The sequence below is a fragment of the Ostrinia nubilalis genome, chromosome 16 (genome assembly GCF_963855985.1).
Source record: "Ostrinia nubilalis chromosome 16, ilOstNubi1.1, whole genome shotgun sequence".
Taxonomy (NCBI): domain Eukaryota; kingdom Metazoa; phylum Arthropoda; class Insecta; order Lepidoptera; family Crambidae; genus Ostrinia; species Ostrinia nubilalis.
The window spans coordinates 12,405,716-12,432,915 of record NC_087103.1 but is presented as its reverse complement, the minus strand read 5'-3'; the positions used below and the strand labels follow the sequence as shown (position 1 = coordinate 12,432,915).

At 37.2% G+C, this 27,200-nt stretch overlaps 2 protein-coding genes across 2 annotated transcripts in view; one reads left to right on the top strand and one right to left on the bottom strand.

Annotated features, from left to right (window-relative positions):
* Positions 1-1,137: 1,137 nt before the first annotated feature.
* On the top strand, positions 1,138-4,889 carry LOC135079164 (uncharacterized). Its single transcript, XM_063973751.1, has 6 exons — positions 1,138-1,232; positions 1,312-1,393; positions 1,830-1,961; positions 3,619-3,692; positions 4,266-4,373; positions 4,708-4,889. Exons 1-6 carry the CDS (start codon positions 1,204-1,206, stop codon positions 4,856-4,858), a joined length of 576 nt encoding a protein of 191 aa, XP_063829821.1. The 5' UTR covers positions 1,138-1,203; the 3' UTR covers positions 4,859-4,889.
* A 1,226-nt stretch (positions 4,890-6,115) lies between these two features.
* The window catches only part of LOC135079446 (acetylcholine receptor subunit beta-like 2), a 49,582-nt gene continuing 28,497 nt past the window's right edge, over positions 6,116-27,200 (bottom strand). Inside the window, exon 11 of the mRNA XM_063974110.1 lies at positions 6,116-6,852. Coding sequence (XP_063830180.1) covers positions 6,634-6,852 — 219 coding nt within the window. The 3' untranslated portion in view covers positions 6,116-6,633. The remainder of the gene's footprint in view (positions 6,853-27,200) is intronic.

Sequence of the window (27,200 nt, the reverse complement as noted above, 5' to 3'; positions counted from 1 at the left end):
TGGAAATCCTTGGGGGAGGCCTTTGTCCAGCAGTGGACGTCTTTAGTGGAAAATGAAAATGAAAAATCTTTACTCATTTTAGACAAAATGTTGGCGCTTATCTCCTTATCTTTTTGCTCTATCAGCGCATATTATGGCGGGTGCTGAGAAGAAACGCTGAAATAAACTCAGCTGAAACAACAAACAAATGTTTCTCTCAGCACTGTTAGAGTAAAAAATATTGAGACATTTAAGAGCATTTTTGATGATTTGTAAGAACTTATTAAGGTAGCAGGAAGGCGATGGATGCAGACCGCTAAAAATCGTGGAAGTCTTTGGGCCTATGTTCAGCAGTGGACGTCCTGTGGCTGATATGATAATGATGATGAAGAACTAATTTAATTAGTCTAACAAATACTAACCTACTGCATCCACATACACTGTGGCTGCACTCAATGCCTGAACCCACTTCGTGATAGAGCCGTAAGGTCGCGGGTCTCCGGTCACTTAGCACCTTTAGTGGCGCGCCACGACACAACTTATTGACACATAACGGAACTTTTGGCTGACTGTACTTACTGACCATGCGATAATTTAGGGTGCGAGACAAACACAGGTTTTTGATCCCTTGAACTGTGATTTTAAAAATAGTTTTTTTTTTTTGTGATTTAGTAAAAATGTGATGACTTGTTTATTAAATTAAGTAATATATCTTCAATGTCGGTAAAAAATCATTTTGTTATGAATACTTTGAGCTTTCCGCAATAACAATAACAACAAAATGTCACTATTAATTTTTTTTTTATTAATATTTACTCGTATACGTTGGTACCTAACTCGTCTGTCTAATGAATAAGTTTCATTTAAAAAAAAAATGTGCATAGTTAAGTTTTACGTAGATGCCTAATTTACGTAACTATTCCCCCTCTCGTTCCCACCGCTGCAACTCTTATGTAGCCAAAATCTAAAGCTACGTAAATTATCTATCCATTTATGCTTGATAATAAAATTCACGGTTTACTCTTAAAAAGAAAAAGTAATTTTCTCTCGAACCCTATTAACGTGCGCAATTATTTAGCGTGTACCCTATAATTTTCTATACCAAGTAAGCAATGTGGAGCAAATAGAGACAGATGTTTTAACATTTCATATGTCAGTACCAGTTTGTACATCATACGTAGAAATAGATGAGTGTATTGTGACTGTGTTTAGATAGTGAAAACTATGAAGTATTTCAAAGTTGTGATATTATTGTAAGTGTGGAAACCAATGATTTTTCAAACTCGTTATTTAATTATTGTGAAATCATTTGATTAAAATTTTCATTTCTAGAGGGCTGCTTTTCACAAGTTGTCCAGGCAGAAGTGATCGTCAAAAGAGAGCTCTAGTTTTCCCTCCCACCAGTCTTTACGGGGTAAGTCAAAGTTTAATCATACTAAAATCAACATACTAAACATTGGATTTTCATCATTTCAGTCTTGAAATAGGCTTCAGCTATTGAGCAAAATATTCAGTAACTTCATTCTTCTGTAACACTGTCTACCATGAGTTCCTTTAATTAGACAAAAAAGTCTCAAGTCTTTGATTTTTACATAAATATTAGGAACAAAGGCCACGCACCACATTTACATACAAATAGCTCTTTTTATGAGACAATGGCACATAGCACTTATCGCTATGGCATCTTAAATGTTTGCAATAAATGCAATTTTGGATTAAATTCTATAATTCATATCTATGCTTTATCGATTTATGTCACATTGTCTCATTTATCCTTCGAAGAGAACCTTTTAGGAAAAATCTATCGTATATTGTGTACATGGATTTCACGTAACTTTACCTTGTTCCAGACGTTCGTAGCCATAGCCGTGCCCATAGACATTCCCGACAAGAACGTGTTCGTTTCATACAACTTCGAGTCCAACTACAGCGTCATCACCAACATCACCGAGATTGACGAAGTCCTGTTCCCAAACCTGCCGGTAAGAGTCAGAAGTCAATATTGCCAATATCGTATGCTATATTGTCCATATATGGCAGGCCTCCTACTAGGTGGACCGACGATCTGGTAAAGGTCGCAGAAAGAGCCTGGATGCGGGCAGCGCAAGACCGTTCATTATGGAAAATCTTGGGGGAGCCCTTTGTCCAGCAGTGGACGTCATTTGGCTGAAACGACGATGCTATATTGCCTGCAATATAGTGTGCAATATTGCCTGCAGAACCGTAGCAGATCAACGGGCTCAAATTGTCCAATCACCAGCATCGCTGCAGGAGGCCTGTAGCGGCCAAGATCGGCTGCTTGCTTTCTGGGTGAATCTGGGGTTGGAGTTGGAGTAGGAAGATGAATCACAAATCACGCACATTGGCCCAATCAAGAGGCTAAGTGCGGTTTTGATTGCCCTGCAAAACTAATTAACTAACTATTGCCTGCAATAAAGTCATTTAACGTTTGCAAGTAGGCTTTCAGAAAGAGAGTTTACTCGTCCAAATATAGCTTGCCCTACCTCCACTTCGGACAACATTTATGGACTGGTGTTGAGAAGAAGTGGCAGAAGAAACTGATGCCCGTTTTGTCCAAATATAGCTTGCCCTACCTCCACTTCGGACAACATTTATGGACTGGTGTTGAGAAGAAGTGGCAGAAGAAACTGGTGCCCGTTTTCACCATCAATCCCTAATTTATAAATGACCCTTATGAAAACAAAATCCATATAATGTGTTACCATAGAGGACACTTAAAAATTAGGGTATGATAGTGAAAACGGGCATGAGTCACCTTTTTCAGTCTCTTACGCAACATTGTATTAAATTAAGGCAACCTGGAGATCAGTAAAATTGCGTTGATATAAGGATAAGAAATATTTTAGAAGCCTACAGGGTGCCCGATCTTCATTAAAATTATTAGGTTAATAGGCACTTAGGTTTTGTCGTAATTATGTTAATGGCCATTCAATATAATCAATGTCGAATGAATCCAGAATTTTATTCAATTACGGTGTGTCTATTGATGAAATTTTAATTTCGCTATATTTATTGCTTATTATGTTTTCTTATTTACATTACATTAATCCTGCACTATTGTGGGACGAATTGGTTCTCACACCTTACTTGTTGTTGTAAAGTACGAGTAGATCTTAACTTTAAATGCGCACTAGCATTTCCATACACAATGAAATACGATATGTATACTATTGTTATTTAGATGCTAATTGGGACATAGTAGACAACTAAATATCACCGACTGACAAAGGTGACTGGGTTTCTTCTGTCACTTCTTCTCAGCACCAACCTATATGTTGTCCCGAAGTGGTGGTAGGGCAAGCTATACCTATTTGGGACATGTATAAGCGCCACAAGGTGGACCGACGACCTGATAAAGGTAGCGGGAAGGCGCTGGATGCAGGCCGGTACCAACCGTGCGATGTGGAAGTCATTGGGGGAGGCCTATGTTCAACAGTGGACGTCCTGTGGCTGAAATGATGATGATGATGATGATGATAAGCGCCATGGAAAGGACCTAAGCCTAAATATGTACCTACTGAATTAATTATTTGATTTGATCGACTTAAAGCAAGACTATTCTATACCAAACTTGTTCAACCATTTTCTATAATCTTCCATATTTTCAAACATTTCCAGATTATAAGTTCCCGGCAAACCAGGAGCATAACGCGGGAGCTGGCATACACTGTATTGGAAAACAGATTTAAGGAGTAAGTGCATAAAGTACCCTTTTCAATGTGTTGACATTCTGTACGTGTTATGGGACAAGTGCTGGTAATACTTTGAGGGAAAATGACGTAGAGCTTGAAATCTTAAACTTCTAGCTGGAATATCGTTCTACAAAGAGAAAATAGAGGGATATTGATAAGCTGACATACACAAAACTTTTTTATCAGACTACTTACGCCCAGGAGGATTATGCATTTTTTTGCATTGTTTTGCTATTTTACTATAAAAAGTGGAATTCCGTGGGGAAAACCTTTATGTACCTAGCAGTGGACGGCATTAAATTAAAAAATAACTAGATAACGCTACAATAAATAAAAACTAATATAAGTCTCTACATTTTCTACACTACGAGTATAAAATTATTTTCAATGAACAGCTCAAAACGGCTTATTTTGGAATATCTTCCATGAACTCAGCTGATAAAATTTATTTTTATTTTCGTATTTTACACACATAAATGCGTTTATGCACGCCTTTCAGTTACTTGGATTAATTTCAGTTGAAGATTAGGATTTTATTTATTTTAACTTTAACCACTTCTTCATACGTTTCAGACATGGCATGAATGGCAAAGAGTGCATGCTGAGAAACATTTGCGAGGCTGCGGAGACCCCGCTACACCACAATGGACTCCTTGGGCACATCATGCACATTATATTTACGTAAGATAAACTTTTAAAATAGTTCTTCACACTGTCACTGTTTGAAACATCAGGCCATGGATAAGCTTTTCTGTAATATTGTTAAACCAAACGGTTCTGAACTGTTCTGAACTACAGGTTTGTTTTGCTATAAAGTCTGCATGAAGCTGAGGATTTCGTGTCATGATAAAAATATCGTCGAATCTTCCCTGAAAATAAACTATGCTCTAATAAGTAGTTAGTTCATTTATCTGCGTGCATTTTAATATCTTCAACATAAAACCTTTTTGCACCACCTTCTTTCCCGCTTTGCCCAAAGATTGAGTTAAAATTTAGGTTCAAACTTACTTTTCAGGCCATCGTCATCGCGCGAAGAGGGTCTAGATGATGACTACTACGAAGCCGAGTTGGAGGGCCAGAGAGGGAACTGTGACAGGTACCTCGACGACTGCCCTCTGAGCTTGTTCGACCTCATAACAAGGCTTGTGGAGATACGGCACAAATGACTTGGATAAAAATATATGTTTTGTTTGCTTATGGTAGTTTTTCTTTGCCCTCTGGGAGATTCGAAGCCACGAACGTAGCTGGTGTCGTCAAGCAAGTCACCAAGTGTATGTCCTATGCCCGTTTTTAAATCTGTTTCCAAATGTCCTAAATGAGATAAAAGGATGAAAATAATGTAGGGCCTGTTTTTGTTCATAATATTTCCTATAGTTTGATTTAACTAAAAAACGAGAAATACTATTTCAAACCACTTTTTTCACTTGATAAAATTTTCTTAGCGATTAGAGTCGCTTTTCAAACTAAATTTTAAATAAACAACTTGAAAAAATCTAACTGCCTAAGGCGGGAATCGAACCCACGACCTTTCGCTTGCCGGACGACTTTTTTTTGCTCTTTATTCAATTTTCTAGACTTTCTAGAAATACACTAGAAGTTCTAGACTTTATCTTAGCTTTGCTGTAATTGTGTCAACGATAGTATCGAAATCGTAATATCGTAATATCGTTTTATCGATAATGTGACTGATCAAAATAAAATACATTCTACAGTAGGACAAAATCTTTTCACTTCTATTAGTCATTGGGTCCAATATGAAATATCGGAGGTGTCTCTAGTGTGCTAACTTGACTTTTATAGAATAATCAACATCATCATCATCATCATCTCAGCCATAGGACGTCCACTGCTCACTCAACATAGGCCTCCCCCAATGCTTTCCATGATGCCCGGTTGGTAGCGACCTGCGTTCAGCGCCTTTCCGCTACCTTTATGATGTCGTCGGTCCACCTTGTGGATGGACGTCCCACGCCGCGTTTTCCGGTACGCGGCCTCTACTCCAGAACCTTGCTGCCCCATCGGCCGTCAGACTGCGTACTATGTGCCCTGCCCATTGCCACTTCAGCTTTTCTTATAAATCTATCTGAGATGAGTGAGTAAATAAAAACACTGATTTATAATTCAAGTTTATTGTGCACAGATAATTAATAAGAAACATTAAGTAGGTACACATTATTCTATTATAAACATTGCCATAGTTATAAAATTCATTAAAACTTAAATTCACAGCCGTTAAAAACTCTTATTGGCAATATAATTTATTTCTTAGTTTCTAATACTATTGCATAATTATGTAGAGTATTTTCTCATACTTTAAGATTAATAATTTATTTTTACTATTAACCTATGATATTATTGTTCATTTATGTAAAAAAAAACGAAAGAAAATACATTTTTCAAAACCACATAACAATATACCTACATTTGTATAACGAATCTTAATGCTTAAAATTAAATGTGTCAATTTCTGAACACGTTAATTTATTTTAAGTAAAAAAATCATCACTTAATTCAGTGGCTTATTTTCAATAGCTTCCTTTTCATCAATAATATTAATTCCTTTAGGGTGATTGACGTAATCTGATTTTTGTCTAATCTAAATAGACATATTTGCCATAAAAAAAATAATTTCTTTACCATAAAACGTATATTTTGTGAAGGATACAATAATTTATTTTAATTAATAATAATTTTATTATGATTCATCAATGAACCTTTGCCCTACGTTACTCCTACATGACAAAACCCAATAGCTTCTTAACTTATACTTTAGGTTTAATTTATACTGATCAAATCCTCACGAATATTTTAAATACTGATCATAGCACTGACACTGTGACGCATCGTGACACCCAGGTAGAGTCACATCTATCGTAGTCATGACTCGTGTGTTGGGTCATAAGTTTTGGCCAATAAATTTTTTTTTCTTCAAATTACGAACTTAACTGACAATCCCAATGGTCTCAATGTCCTTCGGATAAAAGAAGTTGTTCTTCCTCATCGGTATGGAGGATATCTGCTGGTCTACCGGGACCCTGGTGTCGTACAGCGAAGGTGATTGGAAGATGATCCCGAAGGTGCCCACGAAGCAGGCGATGGTGAACAGCCATAGGAAGAAACGATCCAGTACCATGGACATGAACTTCCAGTCTTCTACGACCTGAGAACAAAAGAAAAATATCAATAAAAAAAAATGATTACACATTTTATTGCACTAAAATGTTTGATCAGTTTTTTTCGTTCAACTTATTAACCACGTGGCTGGCCACTGAGAATTAGAACTTATTTTACTTATTAATTGATGTAATGTAAGCTAAATAAAACCGTTTAAAAATCATTATCATCATCAGTTCTGTCTCCATTGCAAAAGCATGACTCTGGTTTACTACAGAGAATATCTCTAGGCCTAGGCAGGCATATTTATCCCCTAGTAACTTTCACGACATCAACAGAAAGAGTGGAGGTCAAGGGAAATTTAAAAAAATGTATTTTACTCAGTGCCGCCAACCCACATAATTAATCTATCTTACATATGGGTGGTCCAAAGGATAACATATCAGCGATTTCATTGGAAAACATGATTCATTTCGCTGATACTAACGCCCGTATTCACAAACGATGCTTGCTTAAGTGAAGCAGCAAATCGAACGCACAGCGTTTACTAGAGCTCTGAGATTGTTCCGTGTGTAACCCTGTGCATCCACGCGCACTGTGAGACCTCATAATGTTTTTAAATACGGGCGTTAGTTCCTGACATGTAACGAGGTAAGACGTGGCTTCGTAATTCCCAATCCACCATTGAAGAATTCCCAATTCAACTGTTCTAAAACTACTTATTCCTAATTATGCTTTAGAGCACTCTATGTATATGGATTAAGCGACTAAATGAAGGGGCTCCCAGAGCTGACGCAAAGACAGTTTAAATGCAAATCTTCAGATTATCCGCACTTAAGTGTTGCAGGAAATCGATCAAAAGTATCGATAGTTTTTAATCACTGCTGTGCTTCATGTATCGATACTATTATTACTTAAATGTAATAGAAAATAAACAGTAGTAGTGTTGTTAAATCGCTTTTAGAACACTTTAATAGACTTTAAAGTGAAACATTTTGGTAGTGACACTGCTAACTTTTATGGAAATTGAACACGGCATAAGTGGAATTACTTCGTATGAAATACTTTGGTCTCAATCATTTATAACTTTGTGATATGGTAACATAGAACTACTCCGAGATACTATCGATAGTAGCCATGACAAAGTCTGACAAATCGATAGTATCTTCTACAACACTATTAAAAAAATACTCCTCAATTAAGGACTAAAGTGGCTCCGGAAAAAATAAACAAGTAATTCGCTGTAATTCTAATGGTTTAAACTGATTAGCAATCTGAAAGCCTCTTTGATTTTCCATTTCTCTTGTCGACTATAATTTAAAAGTTTCTTAAGGAAATCCCATCCAATTATGCTAAAGAGCCAATTTGACGACCGGCGGCTTGTTTGCTTGTTTTCAAAAGCACTTTAATTGAACCCTTTCTAAGAACAATAAAAACTTTTAGCGGACATTTTTTCATTATTTCCGAGGAGGATAATGGGGGAAGCGTATCAAGGGACAATTTCCGAGGAGAGATTAGGCGTTTATGGAAGAACAATGCGTCGCGTCGGGTCTAAGGCCACGGTCGTGTAGCGGCGATACCCTAGACTGTGTGACGCGTGGTCAAAAGACTACTGTGCTTAAAGCCTATGGATGGTAAACGACTTTACGGAGTGGTTAAAAAGGGATAGAGTTAGAGTAAAAAACGAATAGATTCCCGCCACGTCTGACCGATTGTGCCATGTCATGCTTAGCCATCTAACATGTGGTGGCTCATAAAGTTAGTCTTACTGTTACTTTAACTACCCGTATAGCCAGGAAAATTGGCCATGTCATTAATTATGAAATAGACTATAGAAAAAAAGACAGAGAGAGACAAATATTACGATTTACTTAACTAATGTAATGTTTCTTCCCCTCCTTAACAATAGGTACAGCATTGAGGCAATGAGAGTCACCTGATTTTACTGAAAAAACTTTTAAATACTCTACTTAGGTAAGCTACCATAGAATAAATGCAGTACGGTGTCCTGAAAAGGAACTGTTATGTCAGAAATTTCGAATTTCTGTAATGTTTTAGTCATAATCAATTAATCACTATGATCTACCCGCCTACGCCTGGTCGCACGCCCCGCGCTAAGCCCCGTATATAAACGGGAGCTTAAAGTTCTTTGATCACGTACAGACTGACACTCCGGTTCACGCAAATAAGATGACATCTTTCACTTATATTTTCAGTGAAAATAAATCTCGCTTTTCTGAAGCCCTTTTGTGGAATTCCTTTTATTCTTCCAAAGCACATTTATATTATTATACCCTTATACGCTCAAAGCATTCTTCAGTCAAGATTTTTCAAATTAAGGGTTTTATTGTTCGTTTACAATGGAGTGCTTTTACGTAATAAACCGTATGCTCAGTTTGTTAAATGGATTGAAAGAATATCTGGTAACATTCAACTGAAAATGGCACGTACGAGCTGCAGCATGTCATTTAATGTAAAGTTATAGTATTTTTTGTATTCCTGAAAAATCTGATCTATCGAGGAAGGCTTTAAGCTATATAACATCACCCTACAACAAATAGGGGCGAAGCAGTAAAGAAAAATGTTGCAAATACGGGAAATATTACTCAAATATTTTCACGCGGACCAAGTCGCAAGCACAGCTAGTCTTTCATAAATACAGTCCGTTGTAATTTCATAACTATCGCAAACCTTTCATTGAAACAGTCCCATTCATTGCGACATTTTACTCTTCCAATAAATTGCAGCCTTGCGCGTCACACCCATATATCATTGGGCTTAAATTGAGGATTCCGAACTCATACAAAGGCGGAGCTGTGTTTAAGCAAGTCTGAATATTGCATGTATTTTTCAACGTGACCCAACAATATGGAGCCTCGGTCATCTCAGTCTGGAAGCCATTTATTTTAAGCATACTTTTTCATGGAAATTCTCATACATTTCGCTGCATTATGACGCTGGCCCATAGAGTGGACGTTTTACATCAAACACAGTAATGTAAAAGCTTACTTTAATGTGTATAAATTCTTTATTAAAAATATTGTAAGAAAATAGGCTTTACACCCCTCACAAACCATTAAGCTAAACACTGTGGTATCTTAAATGGACCTAAATTCTACTCGAGTTACCACCCGGTAGACAGATGATTTATTTAACGTGACATTCTATAGAGGAGGCTCATGACCAGCTTTGAACTTCAAAAGGCCTTCAAGAAAATCTAAACCAAAACCCCCAATTTAAGAGAATCCTGTCAGACGATTACGAAATAAACAAAATAGGTAGGTAATAATTGACTCCTTTGGTTCCTTTTTTTCTCCCAGCACATTATTATAACCGACTTTATTCCCTATCATTGACATTCAAAAAGTTGTTCAGTGCATACTCCAGCAATCGGTCGCGTTCAAACTTCGCTCGCATCGTCAGATAACTCCCGTGGACGCGACGGATTTAATTTCAATGCAGCTTTGAATTCTGTTTGCCTTCAATTTTAGAAGTAAATTTAATACTGCAGGTGAAGCTGAGTACCTGGGATAAGTTGCCTTTATGTTGAAGTTAATAACCTACTGCTATAAAAAATGTACAGTAGGGCAAAATGGTTAATGGGCAAAAATTCATATCGACTCATTGGATCGTCTTAATGACTGCCTTTTTGTATGGACTGCTCCTCTGAATGACAATCTCACAATTTCTCATACACACTCAGTTTAAGTTTTAAGTGTTAACTGATCAGTGGACATCCAATAAAAACTGTCAGTTTACAGTGAATTTCAATAGAATCTTTCACATGGACGGTCAGTTTTTGAATGTAACGTCAGTTTAACTGAACGTCCAGCTTCCGTCAATCTGTCAACATTTTAAGAAGAGTAAAGACTTCAACAAACTGATGCCCGTTTTCACCATCAATCCCTAATTTTTAAGTGACCCCTATGATAACACATAACAGGCTTTTTGTTTTCATATGGGTCACTTAAAAATTAGGGATTGATGGTGAAAACGGGCATGAAACTCAAGCAAAGCCTGGAAGAGAAATTAAAACAAAATAATAAATAAATATCCTTGGACATTTTACACTGCGCTTCTAGTCCCAAACTAAGCGAAACTTGTACTATGGGTACTAAACAACGGATATAAACATACTTAAATACTTTTCTTTAAAGAAACTCTTTCAAACACACTTTATTTTATACTAGCTTTCCGCCCGCGGCTTCGCGCGCGTGGATTACATTATCTACATATTTTACGGAACCCTATTTTTTTCCAAAATAAAATTTAGCCTATGTTACTCGTGGATAATGTAGCTTTCGAATGGTGAAAGAATTTTTAAAAACGGTCCAGTAGTTTTTGAGCCTATTCAAAAACAAACAAAGTTTTCCTCTTTATAATATTAGTGTAGACAAATCACCAAAGTTAATTATCTAATCAGCCATTCGTAGGACGATTAAGTTAAATAACTAGATATCTCGTTAACGAAAGCAAAAGTCCGTGTTAAAAGAGCTCTTAGAGACCTCAATCAAACGGATCCGAGTTCTACAGTTAGTTTAAAGGCGACTTTCAGTCCTTTCAGGGTTCCTTCAGGCGGAAACGAATTGGAACGCTGCCACGAAATTCCGATCGACCAGCAGATCAAGCGCCGCAAGTGGAACTGGATTGGCCACACTCTCCGAAGGGACCCCGATCACATCCCTAAGCAGGCTCTGGATTGGAATCCCCAAGGAAAACGCAAACGTGGTCGACCCAGGCAAACTTGGCGGCGCACTGTAGCGGACGAGGCGAAGAAGATCGGCAAGACCTGGAGCGAGATCAAGCGAGAAGCTCAAGACCGAACGAGATGGAGGACTGTTGTGGACGCCCTCTGCCCCATCTAGGGGACATAGGACCATAAGTCAAGTAAGTCAAGTCAGGCGGAAACCCTATTAGGGAGCAGCTTCCGCCTCGATAGGAAACTGAAATCTAGCTGAAGATCTGGCTAGACAAATAATGTCGGCGACTCCTGGACGTATTCCCGATTTGCAGATCTTTTTAAAGATTTTTAAATGTGAAGCTCTGTCTAAGCTTTTTTGTTTGACTTCCTTCTTTTTAGTTGGTATTTTTGTGTCAGCTATTTTTTGATATGATAATATGATAACTAAAATAAATCTATAAAATTCAGTAATGTTATCTACTCAATTCTTATAGTATAAGTTTAGACTTTGGTTTAACACGGTAAAAACGGTACTCGGGATTGACGTTGCTTATAGCAAAAAGTAGGTAGACCTTATCAACAATACATTTTAATACACTCTTTACTTGAAATATGAAAATCATAAATACATTTGAAAATCAGGTACCCAACAAACCTATACCCATCACTAGAGGCTACTCTACCCTGCAAACTGTTGATTTAGTTCAAAATAATTTTCTACCCGCCAATATTGACCCTTCACTATATAGGTCACATTCTGGTTAAATTGCAACTGGCTTCTATTAGGTTCTAAATTGGTTGTCGATATAGTGCTATAAGTCTATTTTGCCTATGGTTTCTGAACGACTATGAAACTGTTTTGTTGCTCAAACCTGAAGGAATAGATTGGCAAAATTTTGAATAGGACTGTAGCTCTTCGGTATACCATAGATCAGTTTCAAAACTGGCTTATAAAATCAGTATCAGTGTGCATAAAGTACAATTTTTCATTTCACAGTTTTCAGAGGTATGTGAACATCTAATAATATTGCTATACTACTTCATTATCACCAATACAGGAGCATGATCCTCTCTAATTTACCACAGGCAAACGGAGTCCCTCTTACACAGCTAATAATGCAAAAATAATAAAGCCAGTCAAAAATAACAAGTAAAGTACTGTTCTGAAAAATAAAATAAAATACATTTCATCAGAAAGCGTACTTTAACAAAACAATAATCCATCTGTCGGCAGAGCAGACGTGTGCCAATTACTACACGAAAAAGGGATGAACCTGGCAGTTTGTTACAAACCTGCGCCTAGTACAGACGACAACATCAGGCTACCTATTTTTGTTGAAAATTCGCTTTTATTTCAACTAAATAAGTTCCCACAGTGTTTAGCTCTGCATACTGTTGTCTGTATACAAAAATGCTACATCAGTGTGCCTACCATGAGTTTACGTTAGGTGTGCTCGCTAGCGACTGCGTAATAAAATGACATTTAAATGTATGACATATTGTGCAGCGCCCCTAGCGGCTACTTTCGAGAAATAAAATCTTCATAGAATTTTTTGACGTATTCGCTAGCGAGCTCACCTAACGTAAACTCATGGTAGGCACACAGTTTTTGAACAAGTCAGTCCTGCGGGTAGGAGTTAAATTGAAATCCGATATCCGGATGTTCAAACACGAGCTGTGTGGTTATACAACGCATATCTTAGGGAGAACAGCCAGTTCGTTTCGTGCAAGAGCTGAATGAGTATGCACGAAGACCATGAAACAGACGTTAACGTATAATGGTGATTTGAAGGTATGACTTCTAGCATCGAATTGCATGGTTAGTGATGAGATTTATAATAACTGTATAATGTATTGAAATTGTTCTTCTCATCTCTTGTTCGTGTCTCAAAAAATGGGCTGCAACTTGTTGTGAATGAAAATTTTATGCGTGTTGCCACCATCTCTCTTTTATATCTACGTTAGAGAAATAAAATTATTTGCTGATTTCTTTTAGCCATAACAAAATTTATTCCGCAGCAAACGAAACGCTGAGCTGGATCTCCTAATAAACATGGTACCTACCTAACACAAATAAATACAAATATAATGCCTAACATAAAATACTTGTATTTGTAGCATAATATAACCACAATATTAGTATAGGTGTAGGCACACGCGTCATCTTAAGATTAAAACAATAGCTGGTTTTCATTGTGGCTTTGTACAGTTCGGATAAGATAGACAGTGTCATGTATTGGTAAGCGCATAACTCAATAACGCCTGGACCAGTTTTACCAATTCTTTTTTTTAATGTTCCTTGAAGTTCAAGGATAGTTTTTACCGCGAGAAAAGTTCGAATAATTTCCGGAAAAACCCTAAAAAAACTCAAAACTTCACCCCTAAGGGGGTAAAATAGGGTCCACGCGTACGAAGTCGCGGGCGGACGCTAGTTTCCTACTTAAGCTGACTTGCACCACCAAACTTTGACCGTAACTATAACGATAACCGGTGCTTTTTGTATGGAGTTTGACAGATTTTGACGTTTGTTAAAGTCAATCGAAGTAAGATGGTGTAACCCAGCCTTAGTGATGCAAAGCCGCGGGCAAAAGCTAGTGTAAAATATAATAAACTTGTCATTCCATCTGTCAAGACCGTGGACTCGCCCAAACGTTCATATAAATTCGGACTGCAACTGCACATGTTCGATTTATAACCAATCGACTAGCGATGTTCCACAGTACATTTGGAATTCAACTCGCGACTGGACTTTTAAAGCGAGGTTTATTCGAGAAAATGAGGTAAATCGACTCTTATTCTCTTTGATATTGGGAAAAGGCCTTTAATCCTGTGATCTACTGATTTTTTACTTAAATTTTTTGTTTCAATTTTGTTTTTGACAGATATCATTGTGTGTGACGACACGACATTTTGCATGGAACGCATATCGTCATAAAGGAGATAAAGAAAACGGAAAGCGCAGCGTAGGACGACCACCCACAAGGTGGACCGACGACTTCATAAAGGTAGCAGGAAGGCAGGACGCAGGCCGCTACCAAGCGGTCACTATGGAAATCATTGCGGGAGGCCTATGTTCAGCAGTGGACGTCATATGGCTGAAATGATGATGATGTAGCGATGGGGCAAAACATTTGTCTATTTTATATTTTACTAGCGGCCACCCGCGACTTCGTACGCGTAGATCCCGTTTTACTCTATTAGGGGTGGTGTTGCGTAAAATCCTTTCTTAGCGGATGCCTACGTCATAACATCTACCTGTTTGCCCAGCCCTTTCAGCCCGATCCATCCAGTGGTTTGGGCTGTGCCTTGTACCTTTAAGTTATACATATTTAGATAATGTAACCTAACTCATTCAGTGTATAACCAATCGGCTGCCAGCGCAGTATCTCAGCCATTTTAAATTCAGCGCGCTCGAGCCGCCATTTTGTGCGCGTTACATAAGTTGCTTACTTATCTCTGGGTGCAAGCCGCCGCTAAACTCGCAATGTGTACAGTTGGCCTCAGAAAGTGATGACTTAGGCGGGGATATTATTTTTCTACTGTCTGTAGATCGTCTGAAGAAGAATTTACAGTATTCACATACAATTTATGAGTTCACGTAGTCAAATTAGGTTGATTATCATTATTTCAGCCACAAGACGTCCACTGATGAACATAGGCCTCTTCCAATGATTTCTAGATTGGCTGGTTGGTAGCGGCCTTAGATAAGGTTATTAACGAAAAACGCACTCGAATGTAACATAGGGAATATGATAGATCGAATAACATAAACTTTTTGTCGTTCGTCGAAGTTCATTGGTTAGCCTAAATCTGGAGGTATCACGGCCTAATGAAAGATTAGATTGATTCAAAATGAAAACAAATTACAGAGTGTTTTAGCGTGTCTTTCTATCCCTATTCGGGATTTAAAAGTTTCAAAAAAAGATCATGACATTCCAACTCCCTTTAAACCACAGCGTTGAGGCCACAAAACGGATCTTTTCGAGTCTGACTGTACGTACTGGGAGAAATCCCTCGCAAATAAGGTTACCTAGTGTATCTAAGAGTTTGCCTGTAGTATCCGTGTTTACATTGATACGGACGCTCTGGGGACATACTCGTACATCTACTTTATTGCGGAGTTTTAAAGGTGAACAAATTTTTAGTTTAGCATTTTCGACGGGCGTTACTGGACGAAGTTTTAGTCGCGTGAGTACGTCAATTTTATTTATTTCACTTCATGCGATCAGAATATGTATTCGATCCTTTACAATAAGAGCCTCTTCTTTTTTTCTCAGCCGCTCTTCACAAATGTTTGTTTGTACACAGATATAATTTAAACTAAGCTACTACGTGGATATCTGTTATTGGCTTTCCATAGTGTTAAGTGTTTAATGTTACATTGAAATCTGTAAGCTGTTGATATCCCTAATAAATAAATATATTTATATAAGTAAATAAATATCTGTTTTTATCACATCTCTTACCATCGCCTATTTCAAATGCTTTATACGTATTTTTACGACAAAAAGCAGCATGAATTGTGTCTTTTAGTCAATCTTATTAGGTCAGTTATACCTTTTTAAATAGCATAAAATATTAAGATTCTCATACTTTTTTCTTCGAAATACTTTGCTATCACAAAATAATTCGATCATAAAAGTATATCCCTTGACAACAGTGTATTATAAAAAAAAAGAAGCTTTCATTTCGAGAATTCAGAATTACGCGCTAAAACAATGGCTATGAAAAAAATCTAATTAAAAAGACTCCGAAGTTTCCAACTTTATTAACGAGTATAAAAAACAGACATCATTTATTATTGTCGAAGGTTATTCACGAGAACTCCGTAATAGATTACATCCAGCGAAATATTGAAAGCCGATAATTTATAAGGCCTAGAAAAGGCGAAATCGTTCATAAGTCATAAGCTCGTCATATTTTGCATTCAAGTCTTGCTCTCTGAGATAAGCCGTCCGCTATTAATAAAAGAAATGGCGGCTAACAGAGTGCCGCCATTTTTGAAAGCCAAAAGAAACTGGGCGAATGTGGTCCATGAACCAGTAGCGATACTGTTATGGTGGTCACATTTTGCTGCCACGCACGTGGGTAAAATAACATAGAAATGTTTTGGTCGGAACTATCTTATCGAAATTTCACTAATTTGATACTTTTCGTATTTTTACTTATGCTGAAAATCTGCTTTAATCCTATTATCATATCTTATCTTATTGTCATGAGTAAGTGTGATTCCTTACGTCAATAACTTAATTTGATATTACGTCTTAAACACACTTCAACTCAAACGAAACGCAATAGTAAATTAATGGGGGTGTACAAACTATGCATAGCTTTAATTAACTTTTAATAAAGTTGTTTCTTCTTCAGACGCTTACCAACATGCGTTAAAGAAACAATAATGTTTTCTTTCATCGCCATAGTACTTAAACCTAATTAACATTATGTATTCTCAAAACCTCACACAACATCCACTCTGTATTTGAGTTGCGTCCAAAACTCATCGAAAACTCCATTCCCGAAAATAAAATTACAATTTGAAACTTACATCGCCCTTAATTAATATATCGAACACCTAACAAGAAGTTGCGTCGTAACGAACGTTGATTGTCTATATTGCGAAGTACGAATTCGCCATCACGTCCGTGTTCGTTTTCGAAGTTACCGAAAACTGCCTGCGGCGATGGAATTCGGCGAATTGCTATTCCAGACACGTTCCTTCGTCTTGCGATAACCGCAGTTCATTTTTGAAACGGCGGTATAAATAGCACCCGCAGGGCAAATAAATTTTAAAGCCATCATGGCGTATTAAACAGACGATACCTTTTTGTGGCACGCTCCTTTTTCGTGTATGATTTTTGATGCGGCGACAAAAATTTAATGCTAGTTTTTAAAGGAATCGTTATTTTTCTGATGCATACTTATACTACCTGATATATTCTTCAAACATAAAGGTTCTTACGACGTTACTTATAGGGATGATAGTCATATGTTATTTCGTTAAACTTCAGCGGATCAACTGAAGGTTTATAAAATGTTTAAATACCAGAAATTGACAACCTTTTATAAACATAAAACCAATTCATTTTAGAAGACTTTTGGGTTTCAAATGAGTTTCAGGCGAAAACTGACACATGGCATTATTAAGTACGGACCATTAAGCTGGTGGTTTGAGAGATAAAATTCGGATAAATGACCTATTTAAAGCTACTTATCCTAATTTATTTTTAGGTTTTTATTATCTACTTAGGTATCCATTAAAATATCCATCCAAAAGATTACCCAGTCGGAGTGTGGTTTCTGCCTTCCTGTATTATATTTTATTGGATGCATGACTAAAATATTAGATTTCAAAATGACACCACACCACTCTGCTAAATCGAATAAGATCGCATTTCGTGCATTTTATATCTGACTGCCGCCGAGTTCCCGACTAGGAGCAGTAAAAAGAAATTTCACGTTTAAAATTCAAAGAAAATTCTTGGTTATTTAAAGAGAATAAAAAATACTTGTTTACAAGTCGGTCCAATAAAAAATAGTTTAAAAAAACTGTAACCTGGACTAACTACGGAAAAACATCAATTCGTTCGGCTCACATACTTAAGTGTGCGTTCTCTTCTCTCTCTCTTCGTCTCAAAATGTAGCGTATGTTCGTTCGTTCGTTTCAGCCGAATGACGTCCACTGCTGGACAAAGGCCTCCTCCAAGGTTTTCCACAATGAACGGTGTGTGTTGCCAGTGATGGTATATGGATCTGAAACGTGGTCGCTTACTATGGGCCTCATAAGAAGGCTCAAGGTCACCCAAAGGGCGATGGAGCGGGCTATGCTCGGAGTTTCCCTGCGTGATCGAATCAGCAATGAGGAGATCCGCAGGAGAACCAAAGTGACCGACATAGCTCGCAGAATTGCTTAAATCAAGTGGCAGTGAGCGGGGCACATAGCTCGTAGAGACGATGGCCGTTGGGGCAGAAAAGTTCTCGAGTGGCGACCACGGGCTGGAAGACGTAGCGTGGGCAGGCCTCCTACTAGGTGACCGACGACCTGGTGAAGGTCGCGGGAAGAGCGTATGTTACTCGGACCATAATAACGAATCATGTTGAACCATGTTGATCAAAATCGGAGTTTAGGCGCTACGGAGTACGGAGGAAAGTACGTAAATAGACTGCCGAAATCATAATCCTTCCGTTTAGCTTCACCGTATTCGGGTAAAAACACGCAGGTCGCAACAAATAAAAACCCAGTTACGTGCTACGTATATCGCTCATGCACACATAACCGTAAAACAGCCATGGCGTTTAATCTTTATCTATTGCCGTATTTGGGCAATAACTCGCCACTGACAGGTAGAATCAGGCGTCAGCCATCAAGATGGCGCCATTTGTTTTGGCACGAGACCGGACAGCTGCGTATTTGTTGAAATTTTAAAAACTTTAAGCCGCTTTTACACTTCCAATATGTGTTATATTGTGCCGACATAATATTGGTGAAAATAAAAATCAAAGCTACAGAAATGCATTAAAATAAAGAGAAAGTGAAGTTTTATTAACATCAATGAAAGAATGACACAAAACAACAGGGTAGAGAAAAAATAACTCCTTACACTTACTAACTCCTTAAAAATTTGATTCTTCTTGACTCTATATCTAAAACAAGACTATATGCTAAAGCTTGAGGATCTGATGAACAGAATAAAAATATGTCGGCGCCGGACACAGATGCTGCAAATTATTATTGATGATTAATAGTACCAATCTTAATATTATGTTATCTGTAGAAATCTGTAGAGCAGAAGGTTTGTGATTCCTAAACGTAACACCCGACTGATGCGCAGAAAAAGATAACTGTCAATCAGATGTGTCATGTCAAGTGTGAGCAGGCGGCTGCGAGGTTATCTTTGAAAGCGTGTTGAGTTTGGTGGAACGTTAAATTGTAGGAAAAGTGATTGTCAACCATCCAAGATATTATCTCCTTGCCCGTTAACCCACGCCTATGGAGATTCCACCCCTAGAGTTCCTTCTGATAGAGACCCAGTGCCTTTAAATAAATATTCACTTTTAGACTTTTAAAACTTTTACAGCCAATGTATGCAGAAAATTAAACAAAACCAAAAAAGGACTCCAGGCGACTTGAACCTTCTTTAAATCTCCCCAAAAGCCCTCACGAAATATACGCTCTCCCGACTCCCATTTTTAAACTTTATCGAGTTAAAAACCTCTACACGTGTAAATTGGCTGGAATCCGTAATTCCTGTTCTAAATCGTTCCAGAATCCCGGCTCCGCGGTTTTTAAGTACCCCCAAGAGTGAAGTCTATTCCAGGGATCCGATAGTAGGTCCCGTGGGAGACGATCGATTGCAATTTAAATTGTGCTGATTTCTTCGATCGTTGTCAGTAATGAGAGCACGTAATTAGATTTATTACAAAGGAAGGCTTGGCAGTAGACTCTCTGCCCAATTAAGGGAAAAAATTACAAAGAAACAGGGCAGTATTTACGTAACATCTTCACCAGGACATTTAGTGTAGTCCCCACTGCAGGAACGAAAGATTGCACACAGATACACTGCAGAACTGCACTGAAAGATCTGTTCTACTTTACCAGAGCTAAATGAAAGATTTGACCTACACTCCCCTACGTTGGCCAGACAGGTTGGGGAAGCCATTAAAAAGTACTTTAGAAAATAACCCACTTATATATTTAGAGATAGACGTGCTCTAACCTTAACTTGCTAATTAATAAACGTGATAATAAGTTTGATTATTGTTAGACGTATGTGTGTGCAGACAAGCGATTCGTAAACTTCATAGGTAGAGCCACAATAGGCAGTGTTAATATGTATTATTACTGTTGTATTTACTCTTTCAATTAAATCTTTACAATTGTAGTAATTTTTCTTTCATAAACACCCTTTCATCTTAAGAGATAGCTATTCACTGAACTACAGAAGTGATAGTGTTTGTTTTTCCCTGCTTTAATTTTTCTTATTTTCACTCTTTTGTTAGATATCAGGCCTTCTGTATAAAAGTGTATTATGAACAGGCTCAATCTCGTATAACCGCGTTTCGACTAATCGTTTTCGGGCACGAGATAGAAGCGAAACAAATTGCAAATGATTCGATTATGATGTTTACATTAAAACAACGAAGTCTGACTTTGAGGAGTCATTTTTTTGGTAAAACTACGGGTAAACAGGATAGGATTTGGTGGACAAATGAAATAATAGTTAAATTGTTGCTACTGGTCCAGATAAAAACTTTATTTTGATAAATTGAAAACAATACAATACCTTATGTATTTAGTAAGGTCTCAGATATATCCAAGTATGACTGCCTACTCTAGGTACTGATAAATTAATATTACAAATGGTACTGCTGTTTAAATATCACCAATTTATTAACCATTCTTCAATCGATAAATTTAGACCTTTTCACATACTACATATAACATAGAGTTTGTCACGATTCCAAGCTCAATAGATTTATCAAATTACCCTCCAGCGTCTTACACGCCATTATACTTACTCTCAAACATCGTTCACTCATTTTTTAGTTCGCACTCGGCTTTTACGACTTCCATTACAAAGCACCTGCGATGGCGCTTTCAGAATTTAGTAAGCCACTCATTCACTCATTCGTTCGTTCGCTCCCTACGGGCCCATTCGTTCCGACGACTTCGTCGAACTCCATTTCACGTACTAATTCCTCTAATGTCCTCAATGATACTAGATGGAACAGAAACAAAATTGACAGTCTTAAATTCAAATTAAGCAAGATTTATATAATGACTTTTAATTATTGAGAGCGCCCTACGCCATTTCTTATGCCCTACGATGTTTTACTCCTGAATTTAATACGTCCGCTTCTTTTATTATAATTTACTGAATATAAATTGGTTTTGTGTTTTGGGGTGTCTAGTTTGTAGAGAGATGGTGTAATTTGAATATATTCTGTGGGAAAATGTTTTTTTACCTTTCAAGGGGCTTTGGGGATTTGTTTTTGCGTTTTTCTTTACTCTGTATTATGTTTTTACTTAATGCTTTTTGTTGAGGGAATATTTTAAGGTATCGTGTTCCATGAGTACCTAAGTACAAGATTATATGATAATAATCTCTCAAGAGATGGCTCTCTTTCAAAATTAATACTCGGTAGCAAGACAAGGAATTAAAAATAGACCTCCTAAATTAGACTACTGGAAGTTGTGTCTCTACAAATAGTCCACGCCCACTTCTAAAATAATTAGCCTGGAGGCATTTTCTAGGGTTGATAAGTAGTATTTTAAGGCACTTAAATAAGTAATTTAATATTATAAATAAACAGTAATCTTCAAAAGATACTTTAGTGGTATCAATGGTTAAATACAAGACAAGCATTTTAAATGTTTCTGTAAGAATACATCATAGCAAGTTCAAATAAATACCTACTGTCAAAACATTTTCAAATATTGGTAACAGCAATAACATCCGAATAAAACAAGGGATGAAATAACTGTCAATCTGATAGTAGTAATAATAACCACAGTGCAACTATAATAAACCCGTTCCAAAAATAGCCTCAAAGTTACAATCCGGAAGCTCATAAACTCTGAGTGTAACAGTGCTCAAAGCAGCAGTAAAACTGGTAACCGCCGACTAATTCACTTAACAGCCGCCAGCCAGCAACAATGTCACTCAATAGAGGAAATCACTGAGCACAGGCGAGCTCAATTGTTTGTATGTCCCTCAGTACCTGCCATAGTAGCAGAACATGCAGTAGATATTAACATTTTTCTTGCAAAAGTGCAACTAATAAAACTGCGCGCGCATGAGGTACCACTTTGTCTCTACTAAAATTTAGGTCGATGGTAAACATAACATTTTGTGTTTCTCTGGCCCTACCAGGACGATACAAGGAGATTAATAAGTCCTTTAAAATGACGACTAAACCTGTTATTGATTAAAAAAATATTATAATTATTAGAGATGAAACGGATATCCGGCAACTATCCGGTAGGCCGGATATCCGGCCTAAATTTACTATTCGGCCGGATACCGGATAGTAGCTCACTATCCGGCCGGATACCGGATATTAAAAAAACTACGAAAATTTCCTATAATAAAATGAAACACATTAATCTTTGAGTCAAATATCAATAAAATGGCTTATAATAATGACGGTTTTTATCTAAAGTCCAAAAAGTTACAAAAAAGCCATATTAAGGCCTTTCAAAAAACTAATTTCTTTTCTGGGCTATTCACTTCACTCTAATGACGAATGCATAAATAGTAAATATATTTTAATGTCGAAATATTGCCAAATAAAATAGGCAATCTTTTTTTTCACTGATGGTCTGATGACATACAGGGTGACTTTGAAATCGTTGGCATCCTTTTAATATAAGACTACTCATGATACATGGTGCATTCCCCAAATATGAGACAACTCCAATGAGATTTTTTGTCATTATTTTAAGTTTTAACTATGTATTTGTATTAGTGTGCTCTTAAAAAGAGTTTAAAACTATTGTACAGTCAACAGCACATCATCCTATACATTTTGTTGCAAAATAACACTTAATACTTACATTGAAATAAGATGCCACAATATGAAGATTGATGTGCTGTCGTCTGTACAAGATTTCAAATATTGAAATTTTAATTCATTTGAATGACTCATTTGGGGAATCATGAGTAGAGTCTTATATTAAAAAGAATGCCAACGATTTCAAAGTCACCCTGTATAATGCAGTTCATTCAGATTACGCAGCAAGTAAACTATTTGAATTTTCGCTATTCAATCACATACTCACGATGGCAACCGAAATCGCCCGAATTGATCTGCCCCTTAGACGAGTGGCAAAATCTGACATTCTATTCGAACGAATTCGATTTTCGAAAGGTGTGACTTGTCTAGTCTACTAGACCTACTGATCGCGTTCGAAGCACCTGTGCAGCGCTAAAGTCGTTACGACATGCAACATGACAATGGGACAACTATCCGGCCGCCGGATATCCGGCTATCCGGCCTAGCAGCTCGCCGGATATCCGGTATTCGGTATCCGGCCAAACAACTATCCGTTTCATCTCTAATAATTATGATAACAAATAAAGGTGATGTTAACGAGTTCTCAAATGGAGGACATGCCTGACTAAACGTATTAACATAACCTGCTGAACGAAATGACGACCTCAAAATGATAGCCCTCAATGGCTGGATGAATAAAGCTAGATCGCGCTTTTCGAAACTCCTTAGAGAAAGGTTCGACTTAAATGGTGGTTACGATAAGTTTTTCATATCATATTATTATTAAAACTCTTCAACTGTCTTGTAGCGACCTGGAGGAGCTCTCTGGAGACCATAAGTGTCATAAACTAAAATACATCCTATTTTGTTTTCTAAGATCATTCCTTTATTCACGCCACCTATTAGTGGCAACCACCACCCCGGTGGCAAGCTCGAAGAGAGTAGATGGGAATAAGTATGTGCCATTTACAACCGACGTGGTAAACGCCACTATATTAGTGGCAACAAACACCCCGGTGGCAAGCTTGAAGGGGTGGATGGTAAAGGATATAGCTCTTATTCTGTCTAGACAGATAAATGTAGTGAGCCTACTCTCTTCAGACCCTAGTTATGTCTTCACATTCGCAGACGAGGAGTGACGGTTTTATTCCTGCGCTCAGAGATAAAAGAGCTGTATAAAACACTTATTAACTACTCGTACTAACGCTTCTCTGTTAGTAAAGGTGAACTTTGTTTACATCGAGCTGTTTATTGCTCCTTTATCTTGAACCTAGTTTGGGTTTAACTCTGACTAACATGGAAAATTAAAAAGTATCGAAAGAAGAAAACTAGGGTTATTTATAAGAAAAATTTTACGTGTTAGAAGTTTCAATTCTTTCTCAGAATAAAAACAAGATAGGTACTCCAATCATAAAAAGTTATTATAATAATATTGTACTCGTAATACTATTTGTAACAATAGGAGTATGAAGAAAGCTTTTTAATTTTTCAGAAAGTAAAACATATTAAATTGTGGTCAAATACGTGTCTATTTTAAACTAACATTTTTCTGCCACAATACAGGGTGGCCTGAAAAAGTGTGTTAATCCCCAAGCATCGCCGGGGCAATTCAACGCAGATGTCGCTGTAATAACGTACAAGCCACAATCAAATAACGCTCCGATATTGTTAACGGCCCGGTTTAATCAATACAGACATAATTGGAATAGAGGCAGTATAGATCGCAAGCTTTGAAAGAAAAAATATCATACAGGGTGGAATTATGTATTGCCACCTAAAAGGAAAGTAGGTCCTACTCTACTACTAATAGTAGAAAGAAAATTACAATCAAACAAACAGCTCATAGAGGCCGTTGGGACAGGAAATTTCTCGAGTGGCGTAGCGTTGGCAGGCCTCCTACTAGGTGGACCGACGATCTGGTAAAGGTCGCGGGAAGAGCCTGGATGTGGGCAGCGCAGGACTGTTTATTGTAGAAAACCTTGGGGGAGGCCTTTGTCCAGCAGTGGACGTCATTTGGCTGAAACGAACGAGCCTTTTGTACCCAATTCTATTAGAAATCGACTTTTTCTCGGAATTCGCCAAGAATAATTGGTAATAAAGTAGGCTAAGGGTGGTTAGGTGCCAGTAATTAGAAGCAAATTTCTACGTAACCATAGCGTAGGCGTGGGGTGTCATTTCCAGGGGATTTGTATAACGCTGGCGTTAAAAAAGCGCGTAAGTATCTGATTATGAAAAACTTTTATCGGTCTCATTAATCGGCACGAGACTAGTAATTCGTAACAAATATTCCTCATTTATTTTTCTGTTTTATTTTATTTTGTTTCCGACTGACAGCATGTCGTATCATTATCTACATATATTTTAGTTGCAAAAAGTAACTATTACAACTACATAAGATTCCATAGTGGTTGGCTCGATATGCTGTTGTCTGTGCACCAGGTTTTTAAAAAACCCAGGGCTTGGTGTTAAAAAATTTAGTCCTAAGAGTGGCTCATTTGTAACCAATATTGTAATAGCTATAAATGTTATAGGCACTAATTTGGTCTTTAATCATATTCATCTTTACTATAGTACTATTGATTGTACATGACTGTTTGTTGCCTTAAATAAATAAAAAATAAATAAAAAAACAAGAACATAAATTTTACCTTAGTTCAGCCCAGCCTTTCTAGTAGCACAGTCAGCGTCAAATAGTTCGTGACACCCAAAGTAGCCAAAAACTTCACAACAAGTCTTTGTTACTTACGTTTATTTCATGAACCAATTCTCGGAGTTTAATTAAATCTGTTAAAATGATAATTTAATAATACTAAAAATGGTTGCAAATAAAATCAAAAAAACTTTTTTTTTAAAGTGACAAGTATAACATTCTCATAGAAACTAGAATACGATACGTAATTGGACCTGTCGTTACGAATTATAACTACTGTACCTCTAGTAGGAAAAACTTTCGAGTTCGTTTCGTTGCGTATTCAAAGTGTCATCGAAAAATTTTGTATGAAAAATTAAACAGCGCCCCCTAGGGCGGCTATAATATAGGGGGCGCTGTTTAATTTTTCATACAAAATTTTTCGATGACACTTTGAATACGCAACGAAACGAACTCGAAAGTTTTTCCTACTAGAGGTACTGTTTTCTTAGTGTACCCACGAATGGCCAATATATTAATATTCGAGTGACTGTTATTGTACGCGTCTGCTTCGTGCAAAAAATATTAAAATGTAAACAATTAAAATTGTATAAACTTTAAATAATCTATAGTTTTAAGGTTAATTTGTATTTCTCTTGTAAGTGAATGTAATTCTTTTAGAGAAATAAATGTCTTTTAAACCATATTACAATAAAATTGGAATAAAGTTGCGTTGACAACTTCTTTCCCACTTTGGTGTCAGGAACTATTTGACGCTGACAGTACATAGAAATCTTTTAGGCGATTTTCTTATTATGCATACCTACGTTACGAACCATCTGTATGTTTGCTTGTTTCTAACGACAACGTCCGATATGAGAAAGCAAGGTCGCAGAAAATTAACTAATAAGCTACTCAATCAAGATCAGGGCAATTATTGGCCCAATTAAAGTACCATCACTGAAACGCGGCTAATCCCGTTTCACCGTATATGATCCTGCATCATAATCCAGGTTCAAACAAGATTACACGTAACTATACCCGGAGTGATTGAGCCGGCCTCCGTCCAATTATCCAATATATGGGCATCATAATTAACTGCACCAAAAGATGATGATTTGCTGGATTTGAGACTAATCACGATAGGATGTAATTTAGTAATCGCTTCACAGAGCGAAGAAAATACACACAAAAAAATCGAAACGAAGCTATTTCGGAATTAAAATTCTAGGCATTGTATATTTCAGGTTAAGTGAAGCTCAAATAAATATACAGCACATCATCAGCATCTACAGTAGTATTACTGTATTACTGTGTTTTTGGCAAATAAACGTTTTGAATTTGAATTTAATAATATTTTTTGTCAAACTCTACAAGTCGTTAAATTATTTAATTACGACTCATTCCACATGTTATTACGTAACAATCGTCACACGATTGTGTGTCTACCCACCAAACGCTGTACCAGCATCGTCTCTCATCTTTAATAATTCAAGTCTACACCAGTAAGACTGTAAAGACTCTTGGATATTAGCCAGCCCTCGTTATCAGCGAATTAATATTTACCCACGCGACAGCACCTGCGAGCGGC